This window comes from Zerene cesonia, chromosome 9 (assembly GCF_012273895.1).
Source record: "Zerene cesonia ecotype Mississippi chromosome 9, Zerene_cesonia_1.1, whole genome shotgun sequence".
Lineage (NCBI taxonomy): Eukaryota > Metazoa > Arthropoda > Insecta > Lepidoptera > Pieridae > Zerene > Zerene cesonia.
The window spans coordinates 51,236-73,298 of NC_052110.1; the positions used below are offsets into that span (position 1 = coordinate 51,236).

At 35.2% G+C, this 22,063-nt stretch overlaps 1 protein-coding gene across 1 annotated transcript; it reads right to left on the reverse strand.

The window, feature by feature from the left end:
- Positions 1-6: 6 nt before the first annotated feature.
- Positions 7-22,055, reverse strand: LOC119829115. The gene is made up of 4 exons (XM_038351504.1): positions 21,991-22,055; positions 1,931-2,133; positions 1,002-1,106; positions 7-363 (listed from the first exon to the last, which is right to left on the reverse strand). The coding sequence occupies exons 2-4, from the start codon at positions 2,099-2,101 to the stop codon at positions 121-123; spliced, it is 519 nt and encodes a 172-aa protein (XP_038207432.1). The 5' UTR covers positions 2,102-2,133; positions 21,991-22,055; the 3' UTR covers positions 7-120.
- Between the last annotated feature and the right edge of the window lie 8 nt (positions 22,056-22,063).

Consider the following 22,063-nt stretch of genomic DNA (forward strand, 5'->3'; position numbering starts at 1 on the left):
TAGGGATTGCGCGGCAATGATTGTTAGATTATGGTGGAGATGGGGTGACGTGACGTGACGTGCGGTCTGCGCGCGCGCTGCCGTCTTGGGGCAGGCTGATGGTGAGCGATAATGCTGCGCTCATACCGGCAGGAAGAATAGCGCACGCTTGCGTCTGTTGGGCGCGGACGTGGTGGTGGTGGTGGTGGTGGAGGGGGAGTCCTCGTCCTCGTCTTCGTCCTCGTCGTCGTCGATCTCTACGGTGCCGCCGCCGCCGTTGGTGTTGCCGCCGTTGCTGCGGTTCCCTAGGAAGGCGCGCAGGAAGATGGGCCCGAATATTTTAAGCACCATACTCGTTATCTGCTGTACCTTCTGTTCGATTATCTAGAACACACACCGCCCTTGGCATCCCATTATTGTTATTCTATTACTTTGCACTCACATTTTGTTGAACGCGCTTTATTTGCGTTTAATTTAAGCCAATGCATCAACTTTAAACAATGAAATTCCATGTATCTCGGATATATATCATTTTAACTATCATTTAATATCAAAATGTTTTTGCAAAGTATAGATGAAAACCACACTGAAATATTCTGTATCTATTTGTTCAAATAAAAGAATAACATTTTTCATTTTCTACTATTTATATACAGCTATCCTTCAACTATAGAGGACAGCTCAAACGATAGCTTCTAAATACTCGAATATTCATGTAATAAAATGTAAGACTTCAGTGTGTTTATCCGTCACATATAACATAGTTATTAATTCAATAGTTTCGTCAAGGTACACATTAAACGCATATATTAGATTACAACAACTAAACTCAAGTTTATGATTGAAATATTCAATATCGTCACACATGATGGCACATTGAAAGATAACAGAGTTAAATCATCCGTAGCTGAGTTTCTGTTGTAGTTTTCCAGATGTAACGATTGCATGCCTCTGTACGAGTAAGCTAAACAACGAGTGACGTCACGCGCGTGTGACGTCACGTGTGAGGGCGTCTGTGTTACCTGCGTAAGTTGTGGGAACAGCTGGCGGAGGATGCCGATGGTGCGCTTGTTGCGTTCGCTGAGCTCGGAGCCCGGGGCGCCCAGGTTCAGAGTAGCAAGGGTCTCCTACAACAACATTCCTATTATTATGATATGGTCTTTACTGCTGCATCTGTGTAAGTACTCGAAGAACGATGACGAGCCTTGCAGAAGCGTTTATTTATGTACTTCATTCTTCATTTATCAATTTTATTCTCGTTAATATAATAATTATCTCTTATTATATGCAAATGTTTAGTACACAGTTATAACTGTTACACACATTTTTTATTCTGTATACACCGCTTTGCGTTGACACAGTGGTCAAATAAGAATGTATAAAATAATGGTGACTGAATTGTAATTGTACATAATTACAACAATTAAATGAAGTTTTAATGATGTCTATTATGCGTAAGGGCAAGGATTTGAACTCTGCAACTGTCATCCATTGCCCACTGGGGCCACTTAATAGCACAATAATTGCAATTCCCATACATTTACCATTTATCTTGATACGAGACCTGACGCACGCGATATTGTCATTTTTACTTCTTCCCTGTGACCGATGACTTAATAATTGTCAAGCCGACATTCATATGCATTAATACTGGTATTAGTTGCATAACTCCTTATGTAAGAACAACTGGTGCATGCGGTAAAGTATGAAACGTGTTATTTAATTATGGTATTTCACTTACTGAACTACTTATGAACATTTTCTATGTTTGGTTTTATAAATAAGAATGAAAGGTATGTAACTTAAATCGCACAGTAGATTTTTGTTTTTCAAATAAATGAAATACAAAAATAATGTACATTCTTTTTAACTATTGCTTCACTTGGTCGCAGTAGACGACAACAACAACATCGCAAAAAAGCAGTTAGAAAAACACTTAATCTGTACACACTTGTGCGCTGTTGGCGGGGGCGATAATTTCGATGATCTCAGGCTGCGAGTCGAGCGCGGGGTCGGGCTGCGGCGCGGGGTCGGGCTGTGCCGCCGGCTCGGGCTTCGCCTCGGGCGCGGGCGCCGCCGCTGCCAGCGCCATCAGGCCTAGTATAAACAGTGCGCTTCTCATTGTGACGATTGGGAGCTGTGCGTGATGATTGTCTGTAACAAATTAGCGTACAGTTAGCTACACCCGTCGGTAAACAGTCTCGGTTGCAATTTGCAAAAAATTCTAATATTACATATGAATTATAAGTATTATAACCTTGGATAAAACCAAACATTTTATAAGTAACTATGATTATAATAAGTCTAGTTCTCAATAATCATAAAAATTTCCTTTGATACGATATTCAGTCCGCATATCACATGTTATACTTGTATTCGATTCTACATTAGTAAACTGCCATCGGGATTGTAATATAGACCTAGCATACTTAGCCGAGCCCACGCGGGTCCATCGGTCGCAGCTAGCGGCGAGCGGCGAAGTGGTCCGCTGCGGTCGCTGCGGCCGAGCCGTTGCGACTTTGAACTCATTTCAAATGGAAAGTTACAAACAACCTTCACGTTTTTATACAATAATTTTACTATACCACTTTTATTTCTTAACAAACATGCGTATGCAATAAAAGTCCTTAATGTTACGAAAATAGCGAGGTCAGTTTCCTTGTCTGTCCGTGCAATTACACCAACTAATTGATATGTGACAAGTGTCACGCTTAATTGCTCTTAAAAGTTTCTGCTCTCATTTAAAGTGAATTGATTATATTTTGTTAACAAATAGAACTTTCCTTCGTACATATTTTACAAAATTTATTTCGTTTAAACCTTTATCATTGATTGATTGCCTATACCAATCGACCGGATAGAGGTCTCATTATATTAGCTTAACAAGAATGGTGCTGTTTTTTTAACGGCATTTTCTAAACATTAATTGTCAATAAGTTCAGCTCCACGTTTTAGAAGCCATGTCCGTGTGTACCTCGCCAAGTGAACTTAAAGCTCAACAAGACCATTGAAATATGAAGTGCGTAAGTTTCCGCAAGTAAAGGTCACGCCTTGGCCCTAAAGTTGTCGCGCTGACCGCGTGACACCGACCGGCGCGGGCGACCAACTGCGAACTGCGAACTGGGAACTTTTTTATTTGTGCTTCTTCATTGGAAGCATCTAAATGCACACGTGATAATGATGTCCGTGATATTTTAACAATTCGGTAATTGTGTTTTATTTCGTTTTTACTATTCTTCATTTTATTATTATATAAAGGTTTTATTAAAGGAGTAGTTTGTTATTGCAAATAACGGTAGCTAGGTTGTAAGGAGCGAGCGCAACAAAGCGCATTTTTGTCAGTGTTGCCACCGGAGCGCGGCTCCGGCTTCTCGGCGACGCTCTGGATACCACGATAAATACATGTAATATTATCTATTCGATAGTTACGTATTTTCTGTATATTTCAGAGGTCAATCATTCTCTTTATTTCAACGTTTGCTTCTTGCAAACGATATAAATACACGGTTAAATTTCAATATTTCTCAATACCTCGATGAAGTATTAACTAGTAATTCACAAAATTTTCACATGATTTCACGCGAAGTAGGTTTTTGTAAAGCCATAGTGTTATAAGATTAATTGGATAATCACAAAGTAGGATACAATAGAATTCATACTGTGTTTTTATATAAACTTCTCTTTTAAACAATCTGGTTGTTTTACTATGAGCATTAAAATTATCGTCGTCCTGTGAGCTTAGAAGAATTCTTTTGTATTGCTCGAGACTGTCAATTTTTTTGTTGCGCTTTGGTGTTTCATTTTTAAGGCTGTTTATTAAATTAGCACGTCTTTACTATTTGATTGCGAAAGATCTTACTCAATGAGCGCATCTTAAAATGTTAATTCATGCAAATATTCGCTCGACGCCTATGTTGTGCTTATTACTTATGTGCTAATCAATCAGTCTGTCAGAGCTGTTACGTATTTACGTTTTTTATAGATTATTTATGTTTATATGACAACCGCTATAGTAGTCTAGATTACCATAGCATGATTGATTAATTGATTGCTGTAATCGAACAAAAAACGTGTTGTCTTAAAATGATATATAAGTATAATAATTAATGATTATGTATAATCACCAAAAGAAAGCTAAATTATTCTATAAATTACTTTTTACGCCGGAGATGTACCACGGTCGAACTGCTAGTTTAAGATATATTTTAAACAAAGAAGTGACATATTGCGAAAAACACCCAATTAAATTCATAATAATAATGCAATTACAATAAAAAAAAAACGTTATTAAGTCCATTGTTCTTCGTGTCATTTTAATTGTATCGGATAAGAATAGCAATTTTTATTGTATCTGACTGATAGTTGCAACATGTGTTTTAATACCTATTTCTTTGAAGAAGAAAATCATATAGTAGCAAATTCCTACTTTTTAACAATAGTTGTAATCTGTGGAATGCATGAATATCGTGTTTTTGTAGAAAAAGATAAACATATTGCACGCTGCACGTTACTTAAACAATATTTTTTTACAATTTGTTTTAAGCTTCTTTAGTAAAGATCAATCTACTCACAGGAGCAGATATAATACAAATGTAAATGCTAATTCAAAATAAAACAACGTTCAATTGTCTCTAAATATAAATACGCTACAGTTTGTATATGTTTCCAACCAAAAGGTATATTATTTCACTGCAATATAGTTTTGCGCAAATGAAACATGGCGTGATACAAATGAGGCAACACCTCGAAGGTTAGACAGAGCTTACAGCCGGAAGTTATTTTCACTCTTTGGATGAAGGTTTCCACGAAATCGCTGTACGGTTTAATTTATTGTAAGTAGGTAAATGTAATTACTTAGCACCGAACTTACTATTATATGATTAACAAAGGTAAAACTATGTATACAGTTATACCTCGTTTAAAATTTAACCAACTATCAAGCTTAGTTATATAAACTCAAACTCACAACATACGTCAGTAAGTACGTTTAAATAAATATTGTGTGGAATTTAATAACAAAAGCGTGAGCATTACCAAGAACGCAAGATACATAATGGCCAAATAATGGCGGGTTGGTAAGCGATACACCATGGGCACGACCTCGCCGGCCGCCGCGTACGTAACCGCTAATGCTGCTCGCCCTGCCCACAGACACAATGCGTGCTCAAATTTATGGCGTTTAAATTGCTGTTTGTGTTTCTTAAACGGCCATCATGTTATGTAGTCACGAGACTGATTACTTAACAAGTCCATAAGTAACAAAACAGCGAACTCTCGCGAAACTAGGATCGAATTCGTTTATATGGTGCATATTAAAAAAATAATAAAACTTCCTCAGCGTCCAAACTCCTAAGTTGTTCCGTATGACATAGTTCGGTCACATTTATTCATAAGTTATAAAGCCTCTCACTGAGGCAAGCCACACTAACAAGCCAACATAATTAATATGTTTTTTCCTCTACGAGTTACAAAGTAGTGTGGTAATTATAATTTGATACAATATCGCAACGCTCGGCTCAAATTGCGAGCGGTCGTAAACTCTAACAGTTTGTGACATCGTTAGCTGATCTATTATGTAGGGACACGCGACAAACATGCATTCAATATTCAAAATCAGACTTTCCATTTGAGCTTATATTGCATACACTTAAAGATCATATTTGCACGAGTTATAATAGAAGTACAGTCGTGTTTGTGTGGTCGAATATTGTCCGATACGGAGTCATCTGGGCGGTTGCCTCACCGCAGCTGAAAGATAATTGAACTGTTGAGAAACTGAGCGGCCAATTTATAACTTATTTTTGTCTTACAAGTGCCTCCACATTTTGAAAGATAATATTGTGTTCGCGACGAATTTATCGCTTTAATTTAATGATATGTAATTATATTTTCGAGTTCATGTATAGAGTAGATTTTAAATTATACGATACGATTATACGACATTATTAATAAAATATTACACTTTAAGTAACATGGTAACGATGATTTCAAACGGCGCGGTTAAGCAAATAGAGTTTAGCTCATATAGAGTTTAATTATGTTAGAAGCATATTAGAAGCACGTATATAATTTATTATACAAATTTTATTTATTTATAAACGTACTTAAGGTGATAATAATTCATGAGAGAGTGGTATAGTCTCTACAATAATACTTTAATTAAATATTGCTCCACATTTTTCTTTTTGAAACAATTAAATGTAATAAAATATTATTTTGTTACAAATTATAAAATTATATTGAATTGACATTTGCTAATAAACGCTTATTCTAACGTGTATTTTTTAATCTACATGCAATTAAAATAAATATAAATTTGATAACACTCATTTTTAATGTAGCTAACATTACGATTAACGTCTCGTTTATTATATGTGATTAAGATCCAATGGCGATAGAATCTTTGACCTTAGGAAACGAATGTTTGTTTGTATGTCTATGAAGGTAATTATCGCATTAAGTAATTCGTCAACATCAAAACATGTACATAAGTAAGCAGATAAACATTCACACGCATTCACCGTCGCGGCCTCCAATCTTTGGCTGCCATATTTATCTACTTATATTTACTTGAATATAACATAGTTAACAATTACGTTAAAAATACCGATAGTTTTAATATAATGTAGGTATCTCGTAACTGGGTTGGGTAATGTCGGCAAAACCCCACATAAAGACAACCATTAGCGTTGAGTCATTTCAAATATAGCGTTTTCTAAATCGGTTTAAATCGAGACCTTATAACACCCACTTAAATAATTATGCTGTCGCAATGATTAACAAACACTAAAAAACATTTATGCAAATAGTAGCTTATGTCATTATACGTTGGATCAACTTATTTAGATCACAATCCAACAATTTAACACCAAAAGATTCAAATATTTTACGGTCTGCTGATCGAAATGTTATAATGTTAAGTGACGTAAGTATTATTTACACATAAGTGTGCGAGGCAAGGAAACAACAATACTACTATTAAGCAAACATAATGACTCCGCGTTAGACTTATATTATTTACTAGTTATACGAAGTGATTGTTATTTAAGAGTAGACGGTAAGTGGACAGTCGCTCACGTATCGCACGCGCTCCGCCGCTAAGCCTTCCGTGGATATATCTTCCTGGACATCAACGGCAAAACCTTCCTAGTGTTAATAATAATTAAATGAGGTGCCTATGTGTACACTAATTACAAGGTTGTGCACCGATATAGGTGGCTAAAAACTGAAAACATGGTGCGTTATGTGGACGTTGCTTGCAAAGAATAAAGCTAACGAATTTTATCAGAAGACTTGTTCGTTATATTTTTTCTTTTAGCAATTATAATTATTTAGAATAACGGATGATTGCTAAGTTGATTATAACTTAACAATTATATAGAAATACAAGATTACTATAATGGGAAGCCTTTAAAGATATCAAACACAAGCAATTAAAATTGTTGGAATGAAATAATTAGCAATAACAATCTGAAAATGGTATATGTTTAATCTGAAAGTTAAATCAATTTACAACACGTGTGTGGCAAGGCGCAGGGAAGTGACGAAAGGCTCAGTTGGCCGGGTTGCAGGATGCGCGCCCCACCGGCCCCACCGGCCCCACTGGCGATAATGCGATCACTAATCGCTTCATCTTACTTATTGAATATCAAAATTTTTCGTCAGATACATACGACATGACTTTATCAAAGCGTTTCTAATGAAGAACAGAATGTCCGCACAATGCGTATTTAGCTTAATGCAAAATGCAAATATATGTGTAAATGATTAGTTTTATGACAAAGGAAATATAATTAGAAAAAGAAAGAGCACAATAGTAGAAAGTTCTATGAAAATATTCATGTTTGGTTTCAATCCATAGAAACGGCTAATTAAAATCATTTAAATTAACGAATCAAAGCAAGGACGTGTGATGCAATGTCGTGGTTGATAATGATTACACAATCCCGGGTTTGTTGACGAGCCACATGTCACAGAGCGCATGTCACCGGCGCGGCCGAGTGGAACCTCATTGGTGTAATGAAATAATTTGCTAAGAACAATGCGACCTACGTAATTTGCGAGTGGCGTTTCCGGACGTGCGTAAAGACGCAAACATGGTCTTGTTATGTGAGTCCCGCGTGTGTCGGCTCATGGGTTCCAATCTAAATTTACGTAATTTATAGCTCGTATAATAATTTTTTACAATTTTGTAAACAATCATTTTTGTGCTGAATGCTCGTGATACATTTCGCGTATTATATCATAATAGTATAAGTGGCTTAAATGTGATTTTTTATGATACTTAAAGTTATAGTAATGGTCATGTTTGTGTAGACTACGTATTCTAGCGTAATGTGTAAATAAGTGCTCTTATATTTTTTTTTTACACTACATGCAAGTTTTTTTTACATTTTTTATAATAAATTTTTCACGGGGAAGTGTATTACAATGTTATAAAAAAGTTTTATAGTCTTGTCTTTATAATATTTATTATTTGTTTAGTTTATTTCCTTAATTTAACTTTTAATATCATTATTCATTTATGTTGTATAACGTTTCAAATGGTATAAAATATGTAATTAACCGCTTAAATGTAGTACGGTGCTCTAAGGTATTCAATGTTCGTTTTTAATGCATATGATGTCGCCAGTGACTTCGTCTAACGAGAATAGGAAATACCCATAAAAATGCGATGATGTACCGTGTTTAAGTAGACCATGTCACATTCGGGCCTCCTAACTATTTCAAACAATAAAACTTCTTACAGTATCGTTCCTTTGCAACGTGAATAAAAGACAAACAAACAAATATATTTTCGAATTTATAATCTAAGCAAGTGTGTTATATTATCCCAATTCTAAATACCCACTACTGTTGTATGTTGAGAAAACGATAACATGAGTTTCGACAATATCTTGGCGCGGCAGCCTGCCGCGGCGGCCTTCTGGGTGCGACACCGACCACTTTTACTGAATTTTTATTCCACATCACACCGAGGTTATAACCAAATATATTGAACTTTGAGATACTTTGAATTAACTAACGTGTTCTTTTAGCGATTTATTATCCAATCAATTAATATACATATTTCTGTAGTCAAATTAAATATATGTAAATAAAAATAAACATAAACTGTGGCCTTCAGACATAAATAAATAAGTTTAAATAAGAACAAAAAAGGGCAGTTGGTTACTTAATTCAATTAAATATTTTATTATTTCTGCCCTATTGTTATATAAAATTAAATCATTGATTTCATCGTGATACTAGATGTTTCATTTACAGACGATAGTTGTGCCCAATTCATTTCGTCACAGCTAAACCGTTCGCGAATTGAAAGAATTGTATTGCGCCGGAACCGAACGTTTTAATAACAATATTATCGATATCAGCGGCCTCGCCCTAAGTCCCCCTCCCCTCCCACCTCAAATGTCACCTTGCTTCTATGACACTTAAACCAAAAAAAATGACTTCCATGCAATATGCATACAGACAAGATACGAATTTAATTGACAACTAAAGAGACTCGCAAAATGTGTCTTTGGTTATTTTGTTATTTTTGACATAACTAACAACATGCTTTTAAGTTTTAACTTAGTTTTGTCATCCGAATTAATAAATAGTAAAGTTGCATTTTTCTGTTTTTCAGCAAGTAATTTTGTATTTACATTAAATAAGTTATTGATGTGGGCCACATTATTGTTAAAATAAATCTTATTATTAAGTAGAAGTTTAAGCTGAAAAAATATAAATGAAGTCACGTTCGCATATTGGCACCCAATTAAAGCCGCGTTCATTTAAATTTGGTCAATTATATGATTTGAAAACATAATGCTCAGGTCGCGGAAACAACTTAAGTTCACAAGAACGGTGCAGGAGGCTTGTTCCCCACGCGTGGTGCAACGTATTGTGCTGTACCCACTGCTCCTGCGGCGGTAACGCGTGCGTGTTGTGTGCGCTTTTGCGAAATTCTGCCCATATAGTAGAAAGAATTCTCAACTATCCATTTATAAAAGAATTACTTCGAAAATAGAGTCGTAGTAGGTTTGTACGCCCAAAAGGCGCTTAGTAGTAGGAGATTACTGGCAAAAGATACGATATACGAGTACGTCGCACGCTGGTATTGCAGAAATCCATTAGGAATGAACAGATGAAAAATACGATGAAATAACTTATTGAATGAATGCTATTACGTACGTTTAATTAGTTTAGTGCGTTACTGTTGCGAGCGCGCTCCTCGGAGTGTTGACGCGGTCGGCCCAGATTTGATTTGACACGATTTTGAAATCAATATTTTAATTGCGAAGAGAAACACGAGAAACAAAGCCTTGTGCTTAATTCTTAATAATCAGATATTTATCGGCCATGTAACCGCCTTGATCGAGAGCCTTCGGTGTCGCTTACGGCCCGTTCACCACGAAACTTATTTATTACTTCAAACTCAAAATCAAACATTTATATTTTATTCAATTAGTTTTATTTTAAAACCGTTTTTGAATCGTCATAATATCTATTAACAATAAAAGTGAATTAGTTATAATAATGTCTGTCACCTACTCTTTTGTTTAATTCGGTGTTGTTGTGTTCATGTAAAATGCTAATAAATATATACCGAGACGGTTCGGTAATATATGGAACGTATAGCTTTTTTTTTATTAAACAAACATTGTTTTAATATTATCTGCAACTTCTACTGTTTTAATATTATGCAGCACATAATACAATTGCAAACGACATAGACTAAAATTATTTTACATAAGTAAGACGCCTCATTTTTCGAACTGCATATTATGTAGCTGAACTGAGCTTAGCAGTACCGCTATTAAATTTTAAACGACAATATCGTATTTAAATCAAAATAAAAATTAAGATGTATAAGCCTTCCTTTAAAATGAAACACATGTGCCACGTAACTAATTATGAATAATCGTAGATAAACGTGCTTAATCATTTTTCATACAAAAGACATCAACGAGCAGTCTGACCTACGGCATGTAAAATCTGCGATTTTACCATTTTCAGGTAATTCGATTATGCTTCATGATCTATAAAGAGTTGCTATAAATACATAATAAAGTTAAGTACGTATACGCGTTTATGTTACCGTTACCTATTTTATTTGTCATGAATATGGAATAGATATTTTTATAATGGTGACGATTCTATTTTTATCAGTTAAATTTAGGAAACATTCTGAATTCACAGAAGAGAAATAAAAAATTTAATTTGGGTATCTCCAAGTTGCTTCTATATAAGAAAAGCCAATCAACGTAATCACTATTGTATTTGATGAAATAACAATTAGACAAAAACACCACAATAGTTTTTATACAATTAGCGAACGGAAAAAACCATTCGGTTTCAACTGAATTTAACAATTAACATTTTCAATTCTATTGATTTTGTTAAAAATCAGAGAGAGTCAATGAACTTTTAGGGTGATCCCAGATGGTATTCAATTTGTGTCATCTGTCACCATTATTTTACTTAAACGAGACATCAAAATATACTAAGTACTATATATTACATCACTCAGCTACTCTTTTTATCTATCAGGTTCATGGCGCCCAAACTGTAGATTTCGCAATAATTCCTGTGGTTGTGTTAAGTCTATGTTACTGTATTCTATGCCATAATATAAAGCTAGAGACTATTTGTTTGAACGTACTGAGCTCAAGAACTACTAGCCCTCTAACTAAGAAATATAAATTATCCTTTGACACGTTTTCAGTACCAGTGCGCGCCGGCGCAGGCGCGGGCGCTGTGCAGCGGTGCTGCGAACGTTACTCCACTCCTTTCGCTTTCAGTGACTCACTGACCGCATAACACTCAGATGCGTATTCATTTTAAAAATCTGTTCTTGTTTTGTAGTAAACTTCGAAAAATGTTTGAGTGGGAAATAGGTGATGGTTATGGTTATTATATAATATTTATTACACGGGTATTACGTCGAAATTTAAAGCCGATTTAAGAGTACTGCTGAGAATATTTGTTTTGTTCTGATAATTACGTTATGTAAGAAATGTATTTGATTTTAAACTGACTACAAGAGAGAGAGAGAGAGAGAGATGTTCTCAATTGAACTGTATTTTATCTTTGGGTTTGTTACTTTCGACTAGATGAATTTGATGCCTCTTTTTGTGTTTGAAAGAAGTCTTCCGTGTTCTTTTTAATTAAATTCGGTCCAGTTCTAAATATTTCAAGGTGGTTGAGGTTTTTGTTAAAATTAATTATTAATTATTGTGAAGGTTGTTTTACACATTATAACTGACTTCACACATTTTAATAAAAGTCGTATTTAGGAAGATTTTATTTAATCACAAAGTACACACAATGTGTTTTTCTTTAAATATAAAACGAGAGTCACGTTAAAGATTTGACTTGATAATTTTTCTCGTTTAAATATTTTCTCGTTTATATATTTTCATTCCTAATCTTATCTTTATTTTCATGTCAGTTTTATGAAGTGAAGTGTTTGAAGCAAGACTTTATATAGCGGAAGCTATTAAAATTTTTGTTAGTAGTTGTCAATTTTTTATCGAATGGAAGCCAGTTTCTGGTCACTGGTAAACACTTTACCTTGTGATATAATCCTTGAAGCATAATTATAACATAATTGGAATTATAGATAACATAATTATAACATAATGATGTCAACATTTCGTAATAAAAATTCGATGTCATACTATATTCGAATATTTCAATATTTGATTTCGTTAATTTTCAATTTCTGGTATGCAATTATCGCCAACAAATATCATTAACATTGCTTTAAGACAAGCAAATAGACTGTGTTTGCACGCTAAGTACATATTTTCAGTAGAACATAAATATTGTTTGTATAACTTTACAGCGCTTGCGCAGAGCGACGTTCCGATAATAATTTCCAATAAAAACAGCTATCAATCATTCGCGTCTAAACTTTAATTACATATTAAGTTTAATTATAAAGGTTAATATATCGCTTCAAACACGAAAGGTTAAACAGAATGAGGTGGCTAAAAGATGATATATGGACACTTAAATATTAGATTTACGCATGAAGGCTATTTCAATAAATATATTTAATAATTACTTCTCATAAAGATAAAAATATGCATTTAAAGTCTCCGTTTATTGCACATAATTGCAGACCATACAAACGAAATAACATAATTTTATGACCTCTGCCCCACCGTTTACTCGTTTAATGTTATACATCCACATTGCGTTGTTCATAATTAACGCGAACTATTTACGCGGTGAAAGGAAATTGGCGATTTTAAACTTGAATATTTTGTAATTTCGTTTAATGTATGTAATTGTATCGCGCAAGGTTGACAACGTCGTCCCAGTTCTCTTAATTCGATTAATGTATACAGCCTATATATAGTTCTCAAAATAGAGTAATGGGGAATTATTGTTCTCAGAATGACAATATTGACATGCAAGCGTATTTAGGACAATGTACACGATAAAAATACAAGAAGTTGCGAAAGCGGATATTTTTATAAGGCTCTCGACGTGTGACCAGTTCCTGATCAACTTATCAAGTCCTAAAGTTGGCAAGTTAATTGATGTGTAACAATAATATGCTAATGCGCTCTGCGAGTGTCGACCTTCGCCTACACTCACAAACACTAAGCACTAATTACAAATAAATTTTATTTAATTCTCAGATAAAAAATTACAACCTTCAAATTATGTAGCATTAACACATTATATTTCTTTGGGTTTTTGATACTTGTATACGTTAAATCATTCTATATACCTAAGTGTTAAAAAAATAATTGTACTCAAAATTATTTGTAACTTGAAGCGTATGACATAATATACAAAATTTACCCAAGTGAATAAATAAACGCATTAAAACTTCTAACCGTAACTTAAAAATTTACTAACACAACCTTTTTAGTTTATCCTCTATATGTTTGTATAATAAAATGTATTACTAATTTCTGAATGTTGAACAATAATTGAAAACTTACTTTTTCACTTTGATTTTTGACTGTTTTTGGTAAATTTTACGGCAATTATCGTTCAACTCGTGTATTAATTAAATTTCATATTTATTATAACACGAACGAGTTACCGCACCCACTTCGCCCCCATCCAGTCGACCTAGTTTTGGACAACACAAACTTATATATAATCTTATGAGATGCTTCAAAAATATCAGATTAATGTAAATTTTGTTAATTTAACATTGATATTAGACATAAAGAAATAGTTGCGAATTATTGAACAAAAATAAGATGAGATCGTATGTGAAATTTATTGGTTACAAAATTTTTGTTCAGAATATTAATCAAGTAATTATAATATGTTTTCTTTACATTTTACATTTCACATTTTTTTTACTTATTCATAGGTTTCCCAGTAGGTGTACGAATATTACTGTCTTTGAAAAGCAATTGTTCTATCCTATTTCTGCTATTTAATTATTTGTAATACACTGCTCAGATCTGATGATTTATAACGTCATATCCTGGAACATTATTCATCGCAAACACAATGCATATTATTCAGTTCATAACGTATTTTCATTTCAAAGGGTAAAAAGGAAGTCTTTTTACATTCATATTGACATATTATTCCTTTAACCTGCCTCTCTACAGCTGCGGTATTACGAATTGTGACACGAGGTGACGACAGATTTACGTCTACTCTATAAACTTTGTATGCTTTATAAAGTCACGGAAGCTTCACCTGACAGATTTATTAGGTAAAATTGTGGTAAATGCCACATAGGTCGTGGGTTGTGGATCCCGCAAGGTGGTGTGCGCATGCGCGTCAGTGTGCGCGAGAAAGTGCTCTGTGAGTGACGCAATGTTTGACGCAACCGAACGTGCAGTTATAGTCTGGCTCCTTCTATACATTTTATAATTCATTTCGAAATGCGCTAATTATTATAGTTTGTAATTGATAATTTGCAACATTGAATTGTCTATACGTATACGTATACAATAATCTCAAGTAGAATAAACGTTCATGAGATATGCGCATTCGTCGTATTCTTGAAAAATTGTACCCAATTGTTACAGTTTATTTATTATGCTTAATACAAAACGCAGCAAAAGAGTTACAAGTTAACATTTTTTATTAAATTGCATTTGCATTCCAGTCGCGTAATTAAGTTTATTGCTTTACTTGGTTTTAATTACCTGTTGTCAGGCATCAGCACTTATATAACACGCTTCACGTCCTCATGACCGACTCCTGCGCCGCTCGCTGCGGATCCCAGTGCGTATCCAATACAAATATTGCGTTTAATATTTATTCATCATTATTGACGCTCTGCATTACATATACCTGTTTCATAATGATGTGTCTATGTGGTAAAGTTAATTTTTTGTGAGAATAGAAAAATAGATGAGAATATATTCCATTCAATTAATTGTTTTGGAATTTTTGCATTTGCAAAAGACAAGGGAACAAAATAATTGAATTAACCAGCAACTCAGTAGTTGGTCGAAGCAACGAGAGATTCTCAATCTATTACTCATTTCTCTCGTAACAAGCCGCACATTACGTCTCGATTGCATCAATTTTCAACATCATATTAAACACGAGTCGTCAATTCTTACAAAGTACAAGCCGATAAAGGGGAAGAAGTTACAGAGACGAGTGCGAAATGCAAAGAGGCCGCGACATTGGGGCCGAAGATGCATGCAAGGTCAGGGTCGTGGCGCGTGTGCGCCCGCGTTGCGCGTGTGTGCTCCCACGACCATAGATATAATAATACACTACGGTGTGAACAAGTAAATTGTATGTCATTAAGGTTTATCTACATCTGCATTCTGCCAACAAGTTCACGACCGTGCAGGCCTCACGAGTTCACGTCATCAGAATGAATTAGATCTGTTAGCCAATTCCATATCTGTGAATGGAATTATACATTTGGCATTCTCACAACTGTCTCCAAAAACCACCACGTGTTGTTAATTACTAATGTTCATGTTGTACGCGTGGGTCCCAAATTCAGTTCTGAAATCGATATCCATAAACCGTCTAGATACGCAACGATAACACCTAAAATATTTGAACTATAGTCTTTAAAATGCTGTAAACAGTGAAGGATGAGGCAACACATCCATAAGGCTCCATTAGAACACGATGCCCTTATACAAATCACCTGTTATGTCGAGAGTAGAGTCGCACGTGTCGCTAATGGCGAGGCCAATGGTCAAAGGTCAGAGTTGAGTCTCCTTCGTTAAGTAACCGTTAAGAGCTTGCGACAGCCGCTTCTGCCTTAGGAGGAGCACAAAACGCCAGACTTGCACACGAGTCACGATTCCTTGATCAAACCGTTAGGAACATTTTGTTAATTTTTTTGTTACAGCTCGCCACGTGTAAGAGAAGTTCTATTTCAAATTTGCTGGTGTTTCCATTAGGTACAAAGAATAATTAACTGAAAGGATTTATTATACATGTACCTAATATTTGGCAAGACAACATTAAAATCTATTATTTAAAGTTGACAGGGCGGGTAATTACGATCGTAATATATATCGATGAGGTACGAAAGTAGGTTATTAAGCAATTATATATATGTCGGGCGTTACTACGCAGGGGCACCACCCGAGGTCGGGTGGACAGTTGACAGTCAAGATCCAAAACTACGTCCCCGGAGTTACCCAACTCGCTGAGCTCACATCCTCTACCGATTTGTCACGCAGTCAATTTTGTAACGTCTTAAGGCTTCACGTTTCCGTTATTATTGTCACATGAGCGTAATGGCAAATTAAAAAAAAAAACTATCGAAATAACGAGCAAAAAAGACTTACATGTGGAAGTCTTTTTTTGCCCGTATAATCAGATAATTTGTCAATATTTTAAGATAAATAACTTTTATCAAGTTGGTTAAGGAAATAACGAGTTTGAAACCAATATACGCAGTTACATAACTTAGCATAATATTAGTGTTTGACAAGTGAATGAAGAAACACAAAAATATGCGTCGGTAATGTGAAGCAACGTGCGTGATGCAAGAATTATTGAGGAAGTTTCGCGTTATTCGTTTGAGAGATGCAAATGGTGCAGCGTTGAGTAACCGCCCGCGCTGACCGCACGCAACGCGCCCGCGGGGGTGAGGGTGAGATGAGAGGGGGGTATCTCTCATACGTCTCAATCAAGTGTCTTCATACGATATATGAAAACGTACCTTGAAATGTTCCATAATTACGATTTTATTTACAATTCCTTTGTATATACGTACAGTACATAAACACAGGTGTTATTGATGACATTGTTACAGAATTGTAAATTCGTAATGATTAGTACTTATTAGTGTTAACAAAGAGATTGGCGGATTGCGTCAGAGCAGCGGCTAGAGGCGGGGTGCGACCGGCGTGTTGGGGAATGTCGGCGTATATTGCCCAAATTACATCACGCCTTAAATGTTTGTGTAAATGTTGCATCTTATCTTTTATACCTTCAACGTAGCTATACATCGAGATCATACAAACTAACGAAAACTTTAAATATCACATTCTGTAGATGATAAAATAATTTCGAAATTCCCGTTGCGTATGAACTTTAGGATAATCTAACTGCTATTTCAAAAAATTTGTATACATTTCATAGTATTATCTGCTTTATATTTGTTGCCACCTTACAATATTTTATTCAACTTATCCTAATAGAAACAAGTATCACTACATATGAATTAATTATTATACACAATATCCACTACGTACTTGTCAAATTCATTTTAGTTACTAATTAATTATTATTTACTCTATTTTTATTCGATTTGCCAACAGATATATACATAAATGATTAAATAATAATGTATTTTTAGAGTATAGATTCTTTTTAACATAACATTGTTAAATCTTATTTATTCTGTAAGAGCTAAATATAACGCTCCACAGCATGACTGATTTAACATTAAGTAACGATAAAACATAGAAGTGCGTACTTTTGGGCTTTCCAGTATTTAATTTGAATCATTCATGTTTAAATATTACTATTAATAAATAATAGATTGATTAACAGTCGCGATAAATTAAATGTACGTTGAGATCATGTTACAAAGCTAGCATTTACTACAAAAAAATCAAGCAGTTGTTTTACTATTAATCGCCATTTTTTATATCATTTGCATAGTTAATGTTCACGTATATTATGCTAATCTGTTACATCATCGTAAAAAGTGATGGATAACTCCAAGGACACACTTTTATACGTCTTTAAAAATATTCCAGTCAGTCATTTATTTAATTTTAATAAATTAATCACACAAGTTTCGTTACTCATGAAAACTATTATATAATTTTAAACTGTAGATTAGTAATTCAAATATAGGTACAAAATTGATCATCCTTGTTTACATCAAATGAAATTAAAGTATAATTTACACGTGCACATTATGTACATAAGTGCAAACTAATTAGTATCTTGAGAAATCGTAACTTTTTACGAGCGGTCACTTACAATACACTCTGTGCAACAAACGCTCTCTGCAGTTCCACAAGGCAACCTATTTGCGCCAACGTTTACACTGTAACGTGTTAATATAATATGTATATTGTGTTTTCCGATGCTTATCATTTGCCGATGTTGATCAAACAATAGTGTGAAACACGTATTACATGGATAATGAGCTAACTCTAAAGCGTTGAGACAATTTGTTTAGATGTGAGCGTTTGATGGTGGATCTCCGCGCCGGCACTTACGTTCCCACCGAGTTGGCTCTTACCGCGCGCTTCAATGTCATTGTATTATGTCATTTTACAATTGAATCTAATGAATAAACCAATCATAGTCATGCCAAGTATTCTCATTTCTAAGTAATCGGAGGTTTTCGATGCGGTTTTATGGTTTTGCACGTTTCAAGCTAATTCATTTAAAACAGAATTATGAGAAAGGAAAATAATCGAGTAGTCTGAGTCTGTTTCCAGTCCACAGCGGGTACGTTCCAATTAGACCGTGAATCGGTTTTTTGCCGGTCGACAATACGAATTTATTATAGAATTTATAACTAAGAACTTGCACAAATGCAAATGCAGCTTTGTTAAACAGTTCTATGAAAATATATTGTAGTATTTTCTATAATATTTAAGTATTTTGGACACTGATGATAGTTGGCTTACCATAATGTATCGTTTAGTTTTAGTAATTAAAAAAATGCATATTTTTTTTACTTAAATTGCTTCGAGTTCATTATATGAATTAAATTTCCCCTTAACTTTAAGCAAGGAAAATGGTGCGTTTCGCAAGCCAGTCAGTCAGTATGCAAGCGGCGTTCCGTTGGGCAACCCTCGCGAAGGATGCCTTAATGGCGACCGCTGACTGCACACGTGCGAGCCCGCACTCGCTGTTATGGCCGCACTAATTCTACTGCTCTATAAATAGTCAACTGAATAGTACAAAGTCGTATTTACTACTACACTCGCGTATTACAAATCAAAAACGAAAATCACATAAGTAGAAGCAAGACAACAATTAACAGAGTTAAAATAAACTGAATATAGCCGGTTGTATTTGTAAAGGTTATCGTGATGACAGTCGGGGGTGCACATTATAGAGTTTTAAGAATTCTTAAAATGGGATATTACGCGTATTTTTAACGTTATCGTATGAAAAAGTAGAAAATCCTTTGATCTTAGTACAGTCATCTGAAACTCAGTATTTACGTGTCATTCTGACACTCTGTATTTAGCACAAAATTCCAGTAGCGTTGGTGTCAAGAGGAAATCCCCAAATGTACTTGTAAGTCTGTGCTTGAGGTTTGTCAAAGACAAATGAGTCGGATAAAGTTAGTTCTTCGGTGTGTGTGTATTAGAAATTGTGTTGATATGATGAGATAGTGAGTTGAATTGTATTTACTTGCTCATCATATAGATTCTAGACAGATCAAACACATTCGACAAAGTATTTACCCGTCTTCGTAAATTATGTTTTTTTTACTAAATAGGAGGCAACGAAGCAGTAGCGTAGAACCACATTGAAGGATCTTTTACAAATATAATTTGAAAATGTCATTATACTATCTTTCATGGAACTAATTTAATTATTTCGTCGGTGTTTTCTTTACAATCCGTTATAAACGTGCAAACGATTTTACAAAACCTGATCTCACAAAATGAGGCACCATTAATTTTGAAACATTACGGTTAAGACGACCAATTTGCTTCATTTTGATAGTACTTGTTTAAACTGACATTAGCGTGCTTATTGCAGTTATGTGTATCGCATATTAAGGCAATCACGAAATTGCTTAGGAAGATATTAAGGCAAACAATTAACGATCCTAGCTTACATTTTAAGTAACATAAGCTGGTAGCGCAAAAAATTTAGCGAAAAAACGTCGTACGTTTTAAATATAAATTTGTTTTGTCTCCATATTTGTTTTACATATTGAAATTGATTTATGTACGTGTGGTAAGGATTCCACAAGTGGTCGTAGACAATGTGTGATCCAGCCGTGTTGCAAGCGGGTTATGCAAGCGAACGTTTGTTTCTTTAATCGAACTGTAATCGAATATCAGCTCGCATAGAAAGGTGCAGTTATGTAAGTCGGAACTAAGCGAGTGACGCGGCCGTCGCGACCGTCGCGACCGTCGCGTCGCCGACTTTGTTTATTTTGATCCTACGACAGGCCGAAACCGCTGCTGCTAATTACAACTATAATTAAAATGATAAATGAGAGCAACTATGCAAAGTGAGCGAGCGAGTATTACGATTGCGGATTTTATTATGACTCTATCGAAATTTATACATGTTATAATTTTTGTTATCTTGAGGAAATTATGTTGGATGAATATATATCTTTTTCCAAAGTGTTTAAGAGCGCTTTTCAGTATTTATAAAAAGCACAACAGAATTTTTTGGGACTATATTAAGAATTGATTGTGATAGAAAGCGATATTTCTAATTGACGGTTCAATAGATGTAGCCTGTTCTAGGATTCCTAGTTCAAGTTTAGATCACGAAATGCCGCTCTTGGCTTGGTATCGAACGTAAGTCATGTATTATGACGGAGCAGGAGGCGCGCCGCGGCGCAGCGCTCTCTTGCAACCGATTCTCGCAATAACAGCTTTCCAGCGCGACTCGAATCGCTATAATCGAATGTTCCACCAATCGTCGGTTTCATGTCGGCTCTATCCTTGACCTCCCGATTACATTTGTCTCGGAAAACCAATTTGGCTTCTGAATTGAAAACGTTCATGCTAAGTTTGAGTAATTGTCGACTGAAAAGATTGATCTGAACATCACGCTTCAGCTATAAGGCCAGCGCTTTTTGTCACTTTAACAGATTTTCACTACGTATTGCTCGTTGCTGCAAGCAATGTTGCTGATTGTTTTATAGTTGTTGTCGAAGTTAATCAAAAAAGGCAATGTTTATCGCAATGGCTTTTGACCTCCGGTCACAATATACGACCGTGACCTTCGACCTCATACATGACAAAGTGTAGAAGAAGAAAAGAAAACAAGACGTTGAAAAGCAAAAAAAACAAAATGTAGGTTACAACGATAAAAGGTCGCTCATTATGTAAGCTGACGTGACGACATACTGGGAAGCCACCGCACCAAGTGACCACATTTGCATACAAACGTTTTTTATCTAAACACTAAAAGGCGCAGTATTTGCATGTTCCACGAGCGATTGTTTGACTAGTCATTAGTTAGTGGGAACCGACTCCGACGGCATGCTATACTTTGCACTTAGAACCGATCACTTAGTCACTATCCTAGCTGATTCGGCCACTGCTCAGTGAAATACTTAGAAAGGGTCCCGTCGACCTTGACGCAAACACACCACAAATTACTGACTAAATACACAAAATATAAATATGTTCAACCGACGATCTTTTGACTTTTGCTTCAGGATCAACAACTTCACATTTCATATCATGTAAAAAAAGAGTAATTACTTACTCGTTAGTCTAACACTCAAGAAAAAAACAACGTAACGATCGATAAGGATTTAAAGTGTTCCTTATCGACAGTAATCTGTTACACTCAACTCCGATAGGAAATGTGCTGTTCTAAATAGAGTTGTTGTGGTCAAAACGTCGTCGGTTGCGCAAGCGCGGTACGTACCGGGCGGCGTCGGCACGGAGCTGTGGACGCGTGTGATCGTGGCAGTCGCGGGACACCGAGTGAGGCAGCGTGT

Bases quoted from the DNA above. Each gene is read 5' to 3' on its own strand.
- LOC119829115 (XM_038351504.1), bottom strand. From the start codon at position 2,101: ATGAGAAGCGCACTGTTTATACTAGGCCTGATGGCGCTGGCAGCGGCG. The intron at 1,107-1,930 runs GTGTGTACAGAT...ATGTTGTTGTAG, and splicing joins CCCCCGCCAACAGCGCACAA to GAGACCCTTGCTACTCTGAA. The intron at 364-1,001 runs GTAACACAGACG...TGTGTGTTCTAG, and splicing joins TGTTCCCACAACTTACGCAG to ATAATCGAACAGAAGGTACA.